Source organism: Xiphophorus couchianus, chromosome 11, assembly GCF_001444195.1.
Source record: "Xiphophorus couchianus chromosome 11, X_couchianus-1.0, whole genome shotgun sequence".
Taxonomy (NCBI): domain Eukaryota; kingdom Metazoa; phylum Chordata; class Actinopteri; order Cyprinodontiformes; family Poeciliidae; genus Xiphophorus; species Xiphophorus couchianus.
The window spans coordinates 24,062,310-24,081,912 of NC_040238.1; the positions used below are offsets into that span (position 1 = coordinate 24,062,310).

The 19,603-nt window shown below is 38.5% G+C and overlaps 1 protein-coding gene across 9 annotated transcripts in view; it reads right to left on the bottom strand.

Annotated features, from left to right (window-relative positions):
- ncor1 (nuclear receptor corepressor 1) overlaps positions 1-19,603 on the bottom strand; it is an 80,133-nt gene that overhangs the window by 49,148 nt on the left and 11,382 nt on the right. For all 9 annotated transcript variants that reach the window (XR_003597228.1, XM_028030855.1, XM_028030860.1 and 6 more), the window contains 7 exons: positions 19,348-19,530; positions 18,658-18,771; positions 16,254-16,310; positions 15,100-15,152; positions 13,537-13,603; positions 2,224-2,396; positions 798-888 (listed from right to left, as the gene is read on the bottom strand). Coding sequence is in view for 8 of the 9 variants with exons in the window: in XM_028030855.1 (XP_027886656.1) it covers positions 798-888; positions 2,224-2,396; positions 13,537-13,603; positions 15,100-15,152; positions 16,254-16,310; positions 18,658-18,771; positions 19,348-19,530 (738 nt within the window). In the remaining variant the exon portion in view is untranslated. The remainder of the gene's footprint in view (positions 1-797; positions 889-2,223; positions 2,397-13,536; positions 13,604-15,099; positions 15,153-16,253; positions 16,311-18,657; positions 18,772-19,347; positions 19,531-19,603) is intronic.

A 19,603-nucleotide genomic window follows, 5' to 3' on the forward strand; every position in this document is an offset into this window, starting at 1 on the left:
TTGAGACAATTTACTGTTGCACGCGAAGATAAAACCCTTCCTATTGTCGCTTTACACTAAGAATTTAATGCTGAGCACCCAACAGAACGGTTCCTTTCTCAAAATATTTAAAGATGGGACTTTTTGCCGCTAGTCCACCATTATTGTTTTGAAAGAAAGCTGTTCCAACCGCTGAGGAATTCATCGTTTTACTAATCAACCAGCAGTGGCTTTCAGGCCTTTAGTACAACATGGAGGAGCCACAATCAAGAGTTCAATTAAAGGGAGATCGCCACACTTTTACTCATACTTCATCATCGGTGATGTAGCGATGATGTATGAAGAAAATCACTTTCAACAAGCATATCAAAAAGACAAGATGTACAATATATACAATTCAAATGTAGAGCATGTCCTTGGCTACATGGAGCGAGTCCACCATTATTGTTTTGAAAACAGTATGGGGAAACTCATGACACATAATTTAGGAATACCGCCCACAACTCCTGTCGTCGTTATGGCTTTATTATTTGTAAACTCACAGCTGAGCAGCTTTACGCCATCTCCACTTGTGAGTTATGAAAGGTCAGAGTCGGCTCGTCTTTGCGGGTTTATGATGCAACTGTGTTGTGAAAGAAGCTAAAGCTTCGATTGTGGAGAATTTGCAGAAAATCAGGTGCAGCTGACGTGCTTAAATACTTTCCCTCTATAAGGAATGCAGTGGAAATCTCACAATAAGAACCAGCGTGATTACGACTGGAAACAATTAAACCCCTACAGAGGAAGAGTACTTCAAATGTTCTGCAGCTGGTTCCCACCTCCTGTTCTGAGAGACCATCGATGATTTCAGAGATCTCATGCTCGCTCCTTGCTATTGTTGCAGAAAGACCTGTTCCTCTTTGTCCAACTCTGTGGGAGAAAAACGGGACAAAATGAAGTACCAACAATAATAACATTGAATTTGTCTGCTGTGAAGATCCAGCTTTAATACAATTGAAAAAGTCTGAGTCTCAAAATACCTATCAACTCAAGTGGTATAGCTTTAGCTTCACTCTGTTCTGATTGTATTAGAGGAATGCTATGGTACTGCATTTTAGGAAATACAATGTTTATTTTATTATTTTTAAAAGGCATTCGATTATCTTCTAACATGTTTATAATGTTGCATGAAAAAGGCTTTAGTGGTTAAAAGAAATATCTTTAGAATGTGCATTTTTTAAATCCAATTACCCATCAGAATAATTAATAATTTTGATATTAGATGTAATATATTCTTATTTTATTTCATTCTCTCTTTTTCATGTGACCTTCCATCACTCTGTAACATTTAGCCTTTACCATTATGGGTAACCTCCTTAGTATCTATGGTTAGCATCTGCTGCTGTTAGGCTGTGTTCAACAGGCTAAATATTAGTCCAACATTTTATTATGTTCCAAGTTCATAATACTTGGTACATATTATCAACAGTTATTTCAATAGAAACAGTCTTTTGCTATATCAATATTGCACACACAAATATTGCTATGGCGATGAATTTACATCAGATACCACCTTGTTTTCCCTACTTATAGATACAACTTCATGGCAAGCCCATTCCTTAAAATATGTAAAAATTAAAAAAATGTATTCACTAATCACGCTTTTTATGACTGATTTTAGATTTTATTTGAGATTAGACTTGCCAATTTTTATATTCTAAGAATAAGAACACATAAGAGGAAAATATGCTGCATTTTTAAAATAAAGTTTTTAGTTTTGCATAAACAGAAAATGAAGGAATTGAAGGATTACCCACCATTCATGCTTCAAATGTAAATTCTAGCATTCATTCTATTTTTATTAAATTAAAGTACATCTTGTTTGTTGACGTATCTAGAGGCCTTTGAAGGAAAATTGAACTCTGCACCCAATATAAGGAATATTAAAATATCATAAAAAGCTTTTTTTTAATTATTATTTAATACTGATTCTACTTTAATGTCATTAACATTGGAAAATACCACGGAGATTTAATTAATCGTTAACCCTAAATTTTATGCAATCTTCTAGTTGTGTTTGGAACAAAAATTTGACAGCAAAAATAAAAGAATTTAGTAATATAAACATAAAAACCTAACCTTGAGGCACCAGAGATTCATTCACAACAAAAATACTCCTTACAGGTTGAACTTTGTCACTATTACTGATTTTCATTACTTCATCAAACCAGTGCAAGGTGACGAAGGATAATGAATGATGCTCACCTTTGGAAGCGCTCCTGCTGCTCTCGCTGCTTGCGGATCTCGGGGAACTGCCGTTCGTAGTACTCCCGTGTTCTGCTCTCCTTGGCTTTACGTCTGGGGTTGTTCTCCATGCGCTCCACCTTCTTCTCCCATGCCTCCATCAGCTGGTCGTAGCGCTGGCAGATCTTCTGTTCCTGTGCACCGGAAGGGGAAACGGCACTCTTGAATCAGGGGCGTTTGTTCTTATGCGTGGAGTCGAGGCAAGATCTCATCTGTTTGAAGTCTGTTGTCATCAAAGTGAATCAGAGAATCCACAGGGGGATGTTGTTTTATATACAGATGAGAAAAATATAAGGAGTTCCACCATTTTATGTCCATAATCACAGCAACCGACAGCATGTACTCCGATTAATTTTTTCCCAAGGTTAATTAAAAAGATAAAAATGTTACATTATGGTTTGAAAAAAAAGACTGCTTATAATAATTTTTGATGAATATCTGCTTTGTTCTTAAAAAACTTTTATTTTTGTTTGTAAATTTAAAAATGAAGAGACGACATTTCTCTAATAAAGCGGAAGAAATTCTTTACTAAAGTTTATTTATATAGATTTAATGTCTGCGTGCTCTGAGCTCTCTGAATTCAAGTTGAAATTTTTGTTTAGCCACACAGTTTTGCCCAATAAAGCCAATTTCTGATTTTGAAAACATGTAAAGTTTTCAAATTTTCCTTTATTATTTTTTTTAAGAGTACTTCTTTTGTGAAATTGCCTGAATTATTCCATCAAAAACTAAAAAATTGGACTTCCGGTGGAGCGAATGGCGGGGTAGGACGCGTGTAGCTGAGCTCCCGCAACTATTAGATATAATTGTTATTTTAGGCACATTTTTGCTAGCTTTTAACTCCCTCTCGGTGTGTTTTTTTTGTTCACTCGTCTCAAGTCTTGGCTTTTTTCTCTTAATTAAAATGCCTCCAAAAGTCAAACCGTCCACACAGCATCAGAGGCCTGCTTCTCATGCTACATCCTCGCCGCGTGGTGACTCTCCTACTCGCTCGGATGAACTCGCTGACATTTCTCCTTCCTCGGCCTTTAAGTCTGAGCTGCTATCGGCTCTTCGGGTTGAAATGGCACTTATCTTCAAGACTGAACTCCAAGCAGCTCTCACTGAAAATTTGTCGAGTATAAAGGCTGAACTCCTAGCAGTGAAGTCGGAATTGACTAGCAATATTACAACTCTTCAGCTGGATGTGCGCGCCCTGAAGGACACCGTGGGCGAGTTGGAGACATCATGTTCTACGTGCGCTGACGATATCACTACTCTACAGGCTAAGGTCCAGCAGATGTCCACGGATTTGAAAAAATTGGACAATAAATGTGATGACCTGGAGGCCAGATCTCGTCGCAACAATTTGCGACTGATAGGCATCTCAGAGGATTTTTCCACCACATCTACAGCCATTTCCACTTTGCTTAAGGAGGCTTTTCAGCTGGAGAAAGAGCCCTTGGTCGACCGTGCCCATCGTACTCTCCAACCGAGGCCGAAACCTGGTGAGCGACCTCGTCCTATAGTTGTTCGTATGCATTATCATTCGGACTGTGTGGACATTTTACGTCGAGCTAGGACCCAGCAGCGGATCAAGGTTGGAGGCACGCGCATCTCTGTTTTCCCTGACCACACGTCGAGGACCGCCCGAGCCCGTGCTGCTTTTAATGATGTACGCCGTCAGCTCCGCGAGATCCCCGGGATCCGTTTCGGTCTGCTCTATCCAGCACGACTCCGGGTCACACACAATGGTATGGAGAGGGAGTTTAATTCACCAGATGAGGCCAGCGTCTTCATCAAGTCCCTCAAAGTATAAGAGAGCTTTGCAAAGGTACACGGCTTTGATTAAGCAGCTACGTGTCACATTTACTGGCTATTATTATTATTATTATTATTCTCTTTGCCTTACAGAGCCTATGTTCTCTTTTTGTAATTAACATTTTGTAATTTGTTATATTTTGGTCTCAACTGGATGTGCCATAATGACGAATGTTGTTGAGCTTGCGGGAGCTTGGTCTGCAGCTTTTCTGCTTTTACGTTGCTAAAAACCGTGAGCATCCATTTTAGGGATCTGACTCCTTTTGGGGTCTGCACTGGGTTCCCCATCGTTTGGGGATGGGGTCGTTGTAAGTGCTGCGGGGGTGGTGTGGGGGGGGAAGTTGTTGTTCTATTTGTTAGGGTTCCTTCTTTTCGTTGTTTTTTTTTTGTTTTTTTGTTTTGTTTTGTTTTGTGGTGGTGGGGGTCGGTACACCATACTCAATTTTCCTGTCTCTACATTTACAATCGTCTTGAAACATGTCTACTAAAGATAACAATGTGAACATCCCACAAACGGGGTCTTCTGTGAGATTTTTGAGCTGGAACATCAAAGGTATGGGGAGCCCACTTAAGAGATCAAGGATTTTTGCCCATTTGAAACATCTTAAAGCTGACCTAGTGTTTTTACAGGAAACCCATATGCGCATCAGAGATCAGGTCAGACTAAAATGTCCCTGGGCTTCTGATGTATTTCATTCAAATTTTAACTCTAAAGCCAGGGGGGTTGCTATTTTAGTTAGTAAATCAATTCAGTTTTCAGCTTCTAAAATTATTTCGGATAAAAATGGTAGATACTTAATTGTTATTGGTAAATTATTCCATGTCCCAATTCTATTAGTGAATATATACGCCCCCAACTTTGATGACCCAAACTTTATGAATAAGCTTTTTGAATCTCTTCCTTCTTTAGATAATAATCTCCTTATTGTAGGCGGGGATATGAATTGTGTCATCGATCCCAAATTAGATAGGTCTGCCCCACGCAGTTTGGTCCCTACATTAATGTCTAGATCACTCTCAGATTTCATGTCAAAGAATGGATGCGCTGATCCGTGGAGATTTTATAATCCCCAATCCAAGAAATTTTCTTTCTTTTCCCACTTGCATCAGTCTTTCTCTCGTATTGATTATTTTTTTGTCGACTCTAAATTAATTCCAAATGTTCTATCTGTTGATTATCACCCTATTGTTATTTCTGATCATGCCCCTCTTTCATTAGATATTAAGTTTGCTCTTCAACATCAGTATGCCACACCTTGGAGATTCAACCCTCTACTTCTTTCAGATGAAAGGTTCAACACATTTATCGCAGCTCAAATTGATGATTTCATTGTACTAAATCAAAATGAGAGTAATCCAATTTCATATTCTTTACTTTGGGAATCATTAAAAGCGTTTTTACGAGGTCAAATTATCTCATATTCCGCCCACTTGAATAAGGTGCGCAAAGCGAAATTGTTAGAACTTAGTACTGATATTACTAATCTGGATCAACAAATTGCTATTTCCCCCTCTCCAGGTTTACTTAAACAACGGGTTGACTTACAGACTGAATTTGATCTTCTTACCACCAATGATGCAGAGCGACTTCTCTTACGGTCACGCTCTACTTATTTTGAACATGGTGATAAGGCTAGCCGACTTCTCGCTCACCAGCTTCGTCGTCGGGCAGCTTCGCACATGATCCCACAGATTATGGACTTGTCAGGCACTCTACATCAGGATCCCACTACTATTAATTTGGTTTTTCAGTCTTTTTATTCTGTGTTATTTGAATCTGAATTTCCAGCTAATCCTACTGAAATGAATCAGTTCCTTGATAGCCTCAACTTCCCTGTGATAAACCCAAATGTTGCTAAGGAACTTGACTTGCCTTTAACCATAGAGGAGATTGTTGCTGCCATGAAAAGCATGCAAAGTAGCAAAGCTCCCGGACCGGATGGGTTCCCTGTTGAATTTTTTAAAACGTTCCAAGACAAGTTATCCCCAATTCTCCACGCGGTATACAAAGAGTCACTACAAAAGGGCAGTCTCCCTCATACTTTAACACAAGCCTCCATTTGTCTCCTCTTAAAAAAGGATAAAGATCCCAATATTTGTAGCTCATACAGACCTCTCTCTTTAATAAATGTAGACGCTAAGATCCTTGCTAAGGCTTTGGCCTATCGTCTGGAAAGTATAGTACCAACTATAGTCTCACATGAGCAAACTGGATTTGTTAAGGGGAGGCAACTCTTCTTTAATGTCCGTACACTCCTGAACATTATTTACTCTAAATCCTCCACTGAAATACCTGAAGTTGTGATCTCGGTCGACGCTGAGAAAGCGTTCGACAGAGTTGAATGGGATTACTTATTTGCAGTTTTAAAGAGATTTGGACTGGGTGATGCATTCATTTCTTGTATACGTCTCCTTTATGTTTCCCCTCATGCTAGTGTCTCCTCCAATGGTATTCAATCCAGTTTTTTCAGACTTTTCCGCGGCACTAGACAGGGATGCCCGTTATCCCCTTTGTTGTTTGCTTTGGCTATAGAGCCTCTCTCAATCTTTTTAAGGTCCTCTAACACTTTCACCGGAATTTCCCGATTAGGCACAGAATTCAAACTATCTCTTTATGCTGACGATTTATTGCTGTACGTCTCAAACCCTAGTCTTTCCATCTCGTCAATTTTATCTACTTTTCAAAGGTTTGGATCTTTTTCTGGTTACAGAGTAAATATTGCTAAAAGTGAATGCTACCCTATCAACGCGGCTGCATTAAAGCTTTTACACTCCGACATTCCGTTCAAGTTGAGCTGCTCTGGTTTTAAGTACCTGGGCGTCAGTATAACCAGGTCATTAAGCTCTCTTTTTGCTGCTAACTTTTTGCCTTTAATTGCTAAAGTTAAATTGGACCTCCGAAGATGGAATAGTTTACCTCTTTCACTTATAGGTAGAATCAATGCAATTAAAATGAATGTTTTACCTAAATTCTTATTTTTGTTCAATAGTCTTCCACTGTTTCTGCCGAAACATTTCTTTAAAACGTTGGATCAAGTTATTTCTGGCTTCCTATGGTGTGGTAAATCACCCAGAATCCGCAAATCCACTCTTCATAGATGCAAATTCAACGGTGGTTTGTCACTTCCAAACTTCCTGCTGTATTATTGGGCGGCCCATATCCACAAGATTTCATTTTGGTTTGGATCCCTGAACTTCCCATGGTGCAAGTTGGAAGCACAATCATGCTCTCAATCCTCACTAATTGCTCTTCTCACTTCTCCCACTACATCCAACCCCTCTGGCTTTACGAACAACCCAGTAGTTCGCTCTGTCTTAAAAATTTGGTGCCAGTTTAGGAGGCATTTCAAACTTAACTCAGCATCTACACTTGCTCCTTTAATGAGGAACCACTTGTTTCAACCAGCACTCACAGATCCCGCCTTTTTGTCATGGGATAATAAAGGGCTGTCATGTTTCAAGGATTTTTACAAAGAAGGTATTTTTCGCAGCTTTACAGACCTTGCATCAGAATTTAATCTCCCCCCTTCCCATTTATTCCGGTACTTTCAAATCAGACACTGCGCCAGGGCTCTGTTTCCCGGTTTTCCCTCTAGGCCACCAAACCTGTACTGGGAGCTGTTCCTGAGTTGGGATCCTCTTCAAAGGTCATATATCTCTAAAGTTTATAATGAAATTCTGTCTTTTAATTCTTCACCCATTACTAAGATTAAGGCTGATTGGGAACTCGAACTTGGTCTAAATTTGGGAGAGGATTGGTGGAATAATGCCCTTAAAAAAATTCATTCAAGCTCAATCTGTGCTCGACTTTCTCTTATCCAGTTTAAAGTTCTCTTCAGGGTTCATCTCTCTAAAAATCGATTGTCGCAATTTTCCTCCGTTACTGACATTTGTGAGAAATGTCGTGCGCCTACCTGTAATCTAACTCACATGTTTTATTCCTGTTCATCACTTCATAGTTTTTGGCAGACCTACTTTGTTACTATGTCAAAGATACTCTCATTGGATATTAAACCTTCTCCCCATGTTGCCATATTTGGGCTTCCAGTTAACTACAAACAGTTCACTTCCAATCAATTGGACGTCTTAGCATTTACTTCCTTATTGGCAAGACGCCGTCTTCTTTTCCACTGGAAATCAACTAAACCACCCTCTAGCAATCAGTGGCTAAAAGACACCATGTCCTTTCTAAAACTGGAGAGAATTAGATATTCAGTGAAAGGCAACACAGCCAAATTTTATAACTTATGGTGCCCTCTCATGACATTCTTTCACTCTCTTCAGTCTCTTCCCCCAGATTGAATGCTACACCCCATCCCACCCCTTTCTTTTTTTTTTTTTTTTTTTTACTAGGTTTGTTCTTGTGTCTTGTTCTTGTATGAAAAAGAAAAATACTCATAGGAGGTAAATTGTATGCCTTTTGTCAGTTAGGTACTTTCTACCTCTTCTATTTCTGTAACCTGTTCGTTTCTATCGATGCCATAAAGAAGATGTATATCACGGCATACTTTGTTAAGAGTAAAGATTTTGCCTGTAATGTCTCCTTCCCTTCTAATAAAAATATTAAATAAAAAGAAAATAAAAAAAACTAAAAAATTGTTCAAACCTGCATTTGTTGTTGTATCTATAATGAAAAATATTAGTGTGTTCTTTATTGTGGGAAGTCCAAAGAGCCACGTGGCTTAGATGCATAAGTAAAGATAATCTTTCAATTTTTTTTACATTTTCTGACCAAATTAAATGTTCTCTCCTTAAAGGGGCGGTGAATATACAGGCACAGTGCAATTTTGTAGCGCATATAGCGTTATAAAAATGTTGCATACATCAAATATAACTTAAAGGAAATATGACTTAGTAATGTTACATCTTGAAATTGGGGCGGGCTGCTCTGTGAGGCGGAAGCTCAGCGTGGAAGCTGTAGCTCCAGGGAGGAGATGCATGGAAAAGGCGGTGAGACCAAACATTTTACAAACTTGAATGGTTGCCATGGAAGATTAAAGGATTCCTCAAACATGAATGAATGTTTGAGGAATCACAAATTAATGAATGAATAAGCTTTACATGACAGGATGTAAAGATAAAAAAAGTCAACTTTACATAAAGTCATATTCAAAACTGATCAAAATCAAAATCTGCAGTTTGACCTCAAATATTTGGAAAAGCCTGAGCAACAATAATGGTATCAACAAAACCAATTACTCCGTCTACCAACCATGGTCACAACTATTCTCTGTAGGAGACCAAGCAACAACATGAGCGCGTTATTTAAATCAGTGGTCCCCAACCCCCGGTGCCGGTTTGTGGACCAATTGGTGGCGGGCCGCACAAGAAATAATTAAATATTTCCGTTTAATGTATTATCTGAGTCTGAAGGATCTTTTATTTTGAAAATCCTTTAACTGGATTCTCTCTGTTACATCTTGCGCGCCAACATAGATCCCACCAGCAGCAAAATGAGTAAGAAACAGATCAGATTTCTTAGTTTCTTAGAGAAGGGAAAAATGCTCAGAGAAGAGACAGGACAACGGATTTATCCCGGTAGGTGATTCCCACAAACCAAGCCCGCTCTGCATGATAAGCGGTGACCGGCTCGCTAAAGAGGCAATGAAGCCTTCAAACTGCTTCGCCACATAAAGACCAAAGCACGTTGTGAATAAGCAACACCTCGGGAGTCATTGTCTCTCATCACTCCCAGATGGAACCGTCTCGTTGCAGAGAAACAAGCTCAGGGCTCCCACTGATTTGTCGTTATCGAGAGTAAAATTTTCATGAAAATAAAAGGTTTGTTTGTGTGGCGCATCTGTATCTTATTCTGAAGGGATGCGTAAACGTTACCATAGCGACCAAAGTCAGAAAGCGTTAGGGCAGTGGTCGAGACGAGATGACAGGAGTGGAGCTTGTAAGTCTTAAGTCTGGTTCACACGGCACGATTTAAGAATTGTCGGCCGATTTTCCAAACCTCTGTGACCACAGAGCCGATAAAAGTCCAACAGGTTCGATCGGTTCGTGTGTCCAGCCACACGGCAGGAGCAACACACCACACACGAACCGATTCCACTCACAAACATCCGTAACAAAAAGAAAAGGCGTTGGATAAATGACAGTGTGAGCAGCCGCTCTATTTGCTGCACTAAACACTAGACAGGTGTTCTGTCTAGTGCTGTCAAATCATCATACGCTGTCAGAATAGCAAGTATGCTATTCTGTCAGAATAGCAACTGCTAGTATTCTGCTACATATCATGTAGCAGAACACATACTGTCAGCGTATGATGATCTGACAGAACACCCGTCTCTCAGTTGTGCCATGTCAACTGTTTGGGATTTCCCCTCCGTGCTTAGGTTACTGCGCTTTCTGATTGGCTACCTGTCACATTTAACAGGTTGTGTTCTTGTTCTCTGTCAGGGAGAACCCCACTGGCTGCGATAGTCGGGCCAAGACAATGATGATTATACCCGATTTTAAATCGGAGCGGTCCCAACGTTCTACCGACTGGACCAGATCAATCGTCGTGACACACCTCACAGTACAGGAGGATCAGTTACGATTATCACAAGCAACAATCCGCGACAATTGGGCGGGGAGGGCCTTTACTGTGCACCCCCCACCCCCGGGCCGCAGCAAAATTTCCAAACCTTGACCGGTCCATGGTGGTAAAAAGGTTGGGGACCACTGCTTCAAACACTCGATGCTGCAGTTGGGTTTTTTTGTTGTTGTTTGTTTTGTTTTTTTATTTAAACAAGTCAAGCAAGTTGGTTGAGACCAGAGCAGGAGCGAGTGAGGAAGTTGTTTGTTGTGGGTTTCAGTTTGTCATCGACTCCATTTCTGTTTCCCGTCCCATTCACAATCCGCTCCGGTGCAATCGTTATGTTTACAAACCCTCTTCAATGGGTCATTGCATTTCTATTACACAAATTTATGTTGAAATCATCAAATAAAAACACTGTTTATTACCGAGGTCAGGAAAACTTTTTAAATCCATAAATGCCTTGATGGGAAAGAGTTAAAATGTTTTTCGAAGAGGCTAACGAGGACAAAATAGCCCTTTATTCTTTTTTTTCCCTCCGACCTTCTGCAGCGAGGGACCGACAATTCACCTTCCTCTTGGCACAAGGCCACCAGCGCTCTGCCATTGTTCACGGTCCAAAAGGTCTGCCTGAACCCGACAAGGAGCTGCCAGAGAGGTTAGACTCACTGAACCGCAGCAACACAAAAAAGATCTGCGTGTTTAAACACAAGGTGATTCTGCAATATTTAAATAACCGACAAGGCTGCGGTTTGGCAAGGCACTTCTCAGAAAGGCTGTTTGATGTGACAATATTTATTATTCCACTGCATACAAAAGTTGTTATTGCCCCACACAATGCGTCCAAACAAACGGGGGAAACCGAGGCGTCTCCTGTTCCCTAAATAATACAGCGGTTGTATAATTTTACAGCTTCCACAACCATGACCCACAGAGTCAAAAGAACCTCGGTGAGCAGGTCCAGCGTATCGTCGCATCGTTTTGAAGTTGATTTGGTGCCGAAGCAGCGCCATATCATTATTTGAACAGAAATGTTTGAAAACTATTTTTTATTGTTTTCTGTCTACTTCAGTTGCATTTGTTATAGAAGGTGTATATTATCACTGTAACGTCCTGACTTTACTTTAGGGCTGCAGCTAAATTATTTTAGCTATCAGTTAAATCAGATAAAAATTGGCGCCTTCTGCAGGTTTTTCTCTTAACCACTTAAGACTTTTCACACAATACTAGAAAAACAAAAATATAAAGATAAACAAATAATTCATTTTAAAAATATGAAAATAAACATTTTATTGCCTAAAATACAAAGATGTAACATTCTTTTAATTATTCCACTGCGTACAGTGGATCATTTGTAGCAAAGGCAGCGTCTGCAGCTAAAAAATACTTCTAACATCATGTGAACATTTCAGCCCTTTCTGCTTGACTTGACGTCAACTGGACTGCAGGACTGATCTATTGATTATTTATTCTTTTAAGCAAATAATAACCGGAAAGCAAAAAGCTATTTGAAAGGATTTATTTTCACAGAATTTGAAGTGGGTAAAGCTAAAGCTATGCCACTTGAGGAGTTCTGAGAAAGATTTTTGTTTTCTTAATTCCAAAAGGGTTATATTTTTTCCACAGTTTTGGCTTAATTACACCACTGAACATGTTGTTCTTTCAGACATTGGGCTTTTTCTGTGTCTTTATACCCCTGTTAAAGATTAATCAATTACTAAGTTCGTTGCTGATAATTGTTTCAGTGATAATACTTTATCTAAAAGTGCACTGCTGTATCATTTGCCTCTAAAGACATATCCGCGTGAACATTCATAGACAGTCACAGTCCTTGATAAACTCGAGTCTTGGCCCTGCTGACAATATTTTTAAAGGAAACCGGTTTGCAGATGTTTAGTCTCTGTTTTGGCACGGCTTGTTGATAATGCTGCCATGCAGTTCCAATTTATGCGGCCCTTGACAACAACTGAAAAAATGCTTGCTGACTCAGGCCATGACGCAGGTACAGCAGTTAGACTGCTTTGGCTGTTTCGTTAACATATTACATGTCTGGTTTATTGTTGAGCCGGTAAACTAGAAGAAAAAAAAGAATAATTTTATAGCAATTTCAATAAAAACAATGAGATGCAAAATTTTGTGGCCCCCTCAGTACATTCAACTTGACATTTTTGGCCCCCAAACCGTTTGAACACTACTGGTGTAAATGTAACAGGTGAAGAAACACTTGGATTATTAGGGAAAACATAACAAAATAATGTGAATGGCTTATTGTACAGTTTTGAAAGGACATTATGCGAACACGGGTTCTGATTGGTTGCAATCGCCTCCATGAAGCTGGGGTAACGCAGACATGAAATCCAGTTTTCAAAAATGCCTTTAAGGAGACCAGATCCAGTTTTAGAGATCACATGAGGACATCCACGGCCAAAATTAAAAAAAAATAAAAAGACTCTGAACTTCACTCTGCTGACAAATATATTTCTCAGAAGTCATTTTGGATTAAACTGGCTCCAAAACAAACGTGACACCACGTAACGTTGTTTGGAAATGACCGACTCTGCGACAACAGGTCAGCAGTTTGTGTGGTCTCATCAGATTTTAGTCAACAACGCAGCTGCCCAAGTAAATAATTTGCTTTTGAAATAATCTGCAACTAATTTATAGTGCTTTGTTCACTTTATAAGGTAAAAAGGAAGTATATCGTAAAGTCAAACTAAGTGCTGCCGGTCATTCTTAAAAAATGTAAGAATAAATTGTAACCAGTGCTTCAACACTGCAAGCAGGGGTCACATGAGGACAGGTGGTCACATGTTGTATTGGGCTGTGACTGTTACACCGACTATGGGAAAGGATAGGAGTTATCATGTTGTATCCATAATATCGACACACAAATATATAAAACAAGATGCAAGTTTGGCTTCGTGTAACTCCAGGGTGAGGAAACTTACCCTTTGTTTACGTGCGTGGTTCCTCCTCTTAAAAAACAAAATCAGCTTCTTCCGCATGACTTGGTTTCTGAAACAAGACAGGAGTCCAGTGAGATTTTGTGTTTATACAGGAATATTACTGATTGAATGTTGAGTTTAGAAAATGTAAAAAAAAAAACATTAAAAAAATATCTTTTTTAAAAACACCTGCATGTTGCAAACTCAAGATAGGGTTCATAAACTTTTCCCACAGTAAAATTTGAACATTTTAAAAGGACACACTTTGGAGATAAAAATATTTTTAAAAAAGACAATTTCAATTATTATTGAAAATATATTTCAATAAGTTGTTGTTAATAATGTCTTGGTGATAGTGTTCAAAGTTCTAGACAAACTAAAATGAAAAAACTTTTGTGTTTTGAAATGTCTTTCACTCACACTCCTTAAACACCATAAAACAACAAATCCTCCAATTTCAATAATATAGAAAACATAAGCCACCCTTTATTTCAATTACACACATAAATAAGTTATTGAGCCATTGGGAATTATCACACTGAAACAATCCAAACAAATTGTCTGAAGGTAAATTACCATTCTGCGCAAATTCATTGCTTAAATATAAAATACAAAAAAGTCAGAAAAGAAGTTCTAAAAAATGTTTTTGGTAAGTTTTCTGGCATTTAACAAATACAAATAATTTTGCTAACTTTAGCTGACCTAAATCAAGAGAAGTTTAGTCTGATTTAACTTCAGACGGTGAAAAGAAATGCATCCATGTCTTTTTTATTAGGTTTAAAAACATGTCTGGTTTTAACTATAAATAAAATTTTCCAGATTTAGGCTTTTAATCAAACCTTAGATTGCACTTTATTACAAAACTGTGGAGTCTGAATATCCAACAGTCTGTAGGATTTCATACAGAAATCAAGCACTTTCTAAACTTTGGAAAACATCTAATTGAGATTTAAACATGCTGAAGGATTTTAAACACCTAAAAGTCAAAAAGTCTCCTATAAACATGTTATGTCTGTGTTTGGCAGGTACCTTTAAACAAGAAAAAAAAAAGGCATTTCTGAATCTTTCCAGTAATCCATCCAGCAAAGATTTGCGCTTAAAGAGAGACACATACAAAATACCGGGAACTCTTTTGTTTACAAATGCTGGTGGTGTGTGGGTGTGTGTGTGTGTGGGGTGGGGGGCAGTGAGGCCATTGACCCTGAGAGCGTGGCCTGTTCACTCGGTTCACACAGAATTGCTCTCTGTCCTGATAAAAGGCCGAGCCAGATGGGTCACTCTCGTGGTACATGCTGATAAGAGGTCTTTTTTTTTGTTGTTTCAGATGACACAGCCTTCAACCCCTCATGCAACCTATTCTGAACACACACACGCGCACATACACATCGTCGCTTCCTCTCATAGCCTCTCTCCTTGGTGTGAGTAGTAAGTCAGCCAGGTGACTCAGCAATCAGATTATACTGAATTATCAGAGAGGTTTATGAGACCTCGGGTCGGAGTTGAACGGTTTCCATGGCGAGCGTCTGCGGCGGCACGCTAACCATATGAATAAAAACAGATACTCACGTTTTGATGTTGTCGTGGTACACCTTTGTGTCTGACGGCTGGTTGTACAAAGGCTAATAAAAAGAAGAAGAAGAAGCAAAAAATAATTATTATGGCTGCTGTGCAATATGTCATCCTTGTGCATTAGTAGTAGGGACAAAACGAGAAATCTGCTAGTGACTGAAATTAGATCATTTTTAGCTTGACCGACCCTGACCGGCGGAGCCAAATGAAAACTTCTCAATAAATGAGTCATATGTGAGCCTCTACTAGCTTCTGCTAACAACAACGTATGTTTTTTTGTGTGTGGACGCTGACACAATGTTAGGCGGTGAGGTGTCTGAACATGATGGAGGAAGAAAAGATGAGTGAGAAAGTATTTTTGATGTTTCCAAACATGTCTGAATATCATTTGAATTGAAAGAGAGAGCGAGATTTTTAACAGATAGCAAGAAGGGTAAAAGGAGGTTTTATCCTTTACATCTTGGAACATCATTTCATCATACAAATATAAACAACCTTTTGTCTTTGATGTAACATATCAGTAAAAGTGTGTTTTCCACGCACATAACTAAGCACCACTCATTGCTGTAAGGCAAGAATTAAATGCCGTCCTTATTTACATCTTCCATTTTTAAACAGAATCGGGAAGCAATAAAAATTGTAGAGTTGGATAATAACTAGTTACATCTACTTAAGAAACATTTTAGAAACCATTTCCTTGCATGAGTAGGTTTATTTTGCTGTATTTTTTACTTTTATTTGAGTAATTTTATTTTGAAGTGCCACTACTTTTATTCGAGTACAATTCTTGGATATTTTGTAATAACGTTATTTATTTTGGTCCTTAAAATGCCAAAATAACTCTTAAATTTTCAGCCGACTCAAGATATAATGTTTTAACATTAAATGATTGATTTTTTTTTATTTATTTATTTTTTATCAGTTACTCATTACTTCAGCAGCCTTTTAACCAAATACTTTATTTACTCTTGAGTAATTTCTCGGACAGCTACATTTTACTTTTACTTGAGTAAAAATATGTTGAAGTAGTGCTATCCTACCCGCCTCTAAAACAGTCTAGACAAAATTTGAATTGGCGCATCTCTAATCATTTAAGATCCTTAAAGCTAAAGGAAATAAATCCGTAAAATAATCACAATTCATCAACATACCAGCTCAACCTTGGGGCCAAGACCTTCCAATATTTTATGGGCCTCCTCAGCTTTTTTCTGAAAAGAAAGCATTGACATCACAACAGACGCTTAATGAGTTACTGTGAACAGTTTAGTGATATAAATGACACTTTTTGTGCGATTGGTGTCCTAATTAAAATAAAAATTGTCACTTTTATCATTGTCATTGTCAAGGGTATCACAAAATATTATGACAAATTTTTAAGTTCATGTCTCCCACCTCTAAGTGAAATTATTTCATGAAAAAAGTAGAAAAACTCTCCAAACCTGCATAACAAAGTTTAGAAACATTTGTTGGTTCTTCGCTAGTGTTAGTCAAAGTTATTAAGAGCCATTTTGGAAGATCCAATGAGCCATTTGTGGCTCCTGAACCGCAACCGCAGGTTGCAGACCCCTGAGCTAGTGCAATAGTAAATATCCTAATTAAATACACTAATATTGATAGCTGCAACATGTCAATAAGTTGAAAAGTTAAAGGCCCTGCAAGTGGCCAGCTTGCAGGGCTGCAAGGGGGAAAAGAGCAAAAAATGGTGATGCAAGAAAATAATTATGGAGGCTTGGAAGAGATTCTTCCCGGGTCAGAGCAGATTTTTAGCTGAGACAAGATCATTAGGAGAATAATGACTCAGTGTGTAATTTCCCGAGCTCATCTACAGACGGGACAAACAAGTGCAGCTGCCAGACTAACTGGCATGAGCGAGCGCCTTCACATCCTCCAGGGTTAATGGTTGACTGAGTAGGAGAAAGAGTCTCAGCACTCTCCGACCACAACGCTGTCTCCCAGCCATGAACTGCAGTGACCCCCACAGAAATGGTTTTCCAACTTCATGAAACGCAGTTCCTTTATCCCGAGACTGTTCAAAGTGAGGCCAGGGGGCCATTTGCGGCACCTGGACTGAATTTTTTGCTGTCGCCCGACTACAATCGTCTTTCCCCTCTGTCTTTTTTTAACGTTTTAATATACAAGTTAAAGTTAAAAGAAAAACACATTGCTGACAAAAAATTTAAATTAAAAAAGCAAAAAAAACATGAATAAACAATATTAAAATTCTTGCTAGAGGCAAGAACACAAAATTGTAGGAAGCATAACCTTATTATACATTCACTTTTTTTTTAAAAGTACAGCAAATTATCGAAATCAAAACAACAGAATCTTTCTTGTATATTTTCCTAAAATCATCTCCACAGATTTCCAGCTGAATCTGAAGACAAACCCAGAAGAAAACAATCAAACCTTATTGTATTTATCTAGCAAATAATTTCTATATATTTTTTATTTTAAGTGAAAAACTCTTTGAATGCCTCACAACTATTCCACACCCGAATCCCTCTAACTGAAGTAAAGTTGTTTTTAATATTTGCTTAGTTTTCTTTTTAAAGAATCAAATTCATAGTTTATGTATTTCATGTTGAACCATGTCTGTGTGCAGCTTTTGTAAGCTTTGTATATAGTCAATGATATTCTGAGCTTTATTAAATCGGAACATTTTAAAGTGCCCACTTCCAGAATAAAGTAGTTTTTGTAGGAAAGGTTTTCAGGTTTCCTTTTATTTCCATGGTAACTACGACAACAGCTACTCATTGCCTTACTCTCTAAAACAGACCTGTGTGAACCAAAGCCTGATGTTAGTTTCTCTATTAAAACTCGATTAAATACAGTCTGTGTGTTTTTCAAACAAAGACCCTGTTTTTTAATCGCTGAAAACAGACAAAATATTACGTCATTTTCTTTATTTGAGCCCAAAATAAAAAGCTAAATTTGTTTAAATTGAATAGTTTATACTTAGTTTATTGCTGAGTAGATAAAAAAAATAAAAGTTTTTTTTTTTTTTTTTGAGCTGATAACTTTGACCAGAGTGACAAAAAGTTTGGACGCCACTTTTTAAAAGGTAATTTTAAGTGATTTTTAAGAAGTTTTAATGGTCAAATCTTTTAAAGATTCCATTGAAAACACATCCCAACTCTTTTCCACTGCAGCCAAATTAATAAAAAGAAGAAAAAAAACCACAAGAAAGTGCAGCAACAGTGGATACAGTTGAATAATTGTTCTGAGAATCAAAATCCAGTCGTGTTTTGTGGTCAGGATGCCTGAGCAAGAAGCAGAAAGAAATGTTCATTTCTTAGTGGAAGCAACTTAATACAGCTCCACTGCGGTTCAAAGCAAATGCTTCATTTCAAAAGAGAAACAGGCAGAATGGAGAAAAACTGAATTTAAAGAGACGGTTACAGCCCGTCTGCTGCAAGGATCGAGAAGAAATGTTGTGATCCCAGTTAAAAACAGACAAATTAGCCTTATGGGTGGCTGTAGCCGAGACAAACTGCAGCCGAGACAGGAAAACTGAATAACACCATCAGAGATGGAAGGTGAGTTTGGAGGACGTACCCTGTTCTCATCGTAGATGATCTGAACGATGCTGCGGTGCTTGTGCTCCACCGGAGGAGGGGTCACTGGCTTTTCTGGCTCCACGGGCTTCGCTGCTTCTTCCTCGAGTTGTTGCTAGGAGACAACGTCGAGATGAGAATTTCAGACCAAAAAGCTTAATATAAAATAATTTAAAATAAAAATCACACACAGTCACACGTTTCCATATGTTGAAACTTTGGAATTTCAGTATTTATCTTCTTTTTATTTTTTTGCATGAAACAGCATAAAGCACCTGAATGCTGCCTCAATAATCAGCTGATGCTCATTGGATCCCAGAAGCTCATTCATTTTGTATACAGTGATATTAACTGTATACACATTAACTTAATTAGGTACTGTGTGGCCAGCTATCACAAAAAACTTGTAGGACTTTTAATTAAATACAGTGATATATTGTGTATAGACAAAAAAATGTATTATTTAGAATTAAGACAGAATGTAAATTTCACTATTTTGTTACCTAAAACTCTGGCTATTTGCAAAGTAGGTCTGTCTTGTTTTGTTTTACTGCCACTGGGAACAAGCTTCTTTTTTTTCCCTGAACGGGATCATTATGAAACATTTCATTAAGGCCAAGGTTTCTTATACAACAAACTTTGTTTTCCAGCCTTGCCCAGTGACAAAACGCCTGGCTCGCTTTACCCCCACCTGCTTTTTCTTCAGCTTGGAAATCTGCTGTTCCACTTTCGCAATCTCCCTGTCCACACGGTCCATGCTCTGAATCAGCTCCTCCTTGGACAGCTTGGAGGGAGACGTGTCCTGCTCTTCCCCCATGTGCAGCGCAGGTCCTCCCGACGACGGTGACTCCACTTTGATGGTGAACGGAGACTCCTGATGAACAAAATTTGTTTAAAAAGCGTGAACCGTCAGGCTTGATTTTCTGCCAACTTAATCAAGTAAAGTT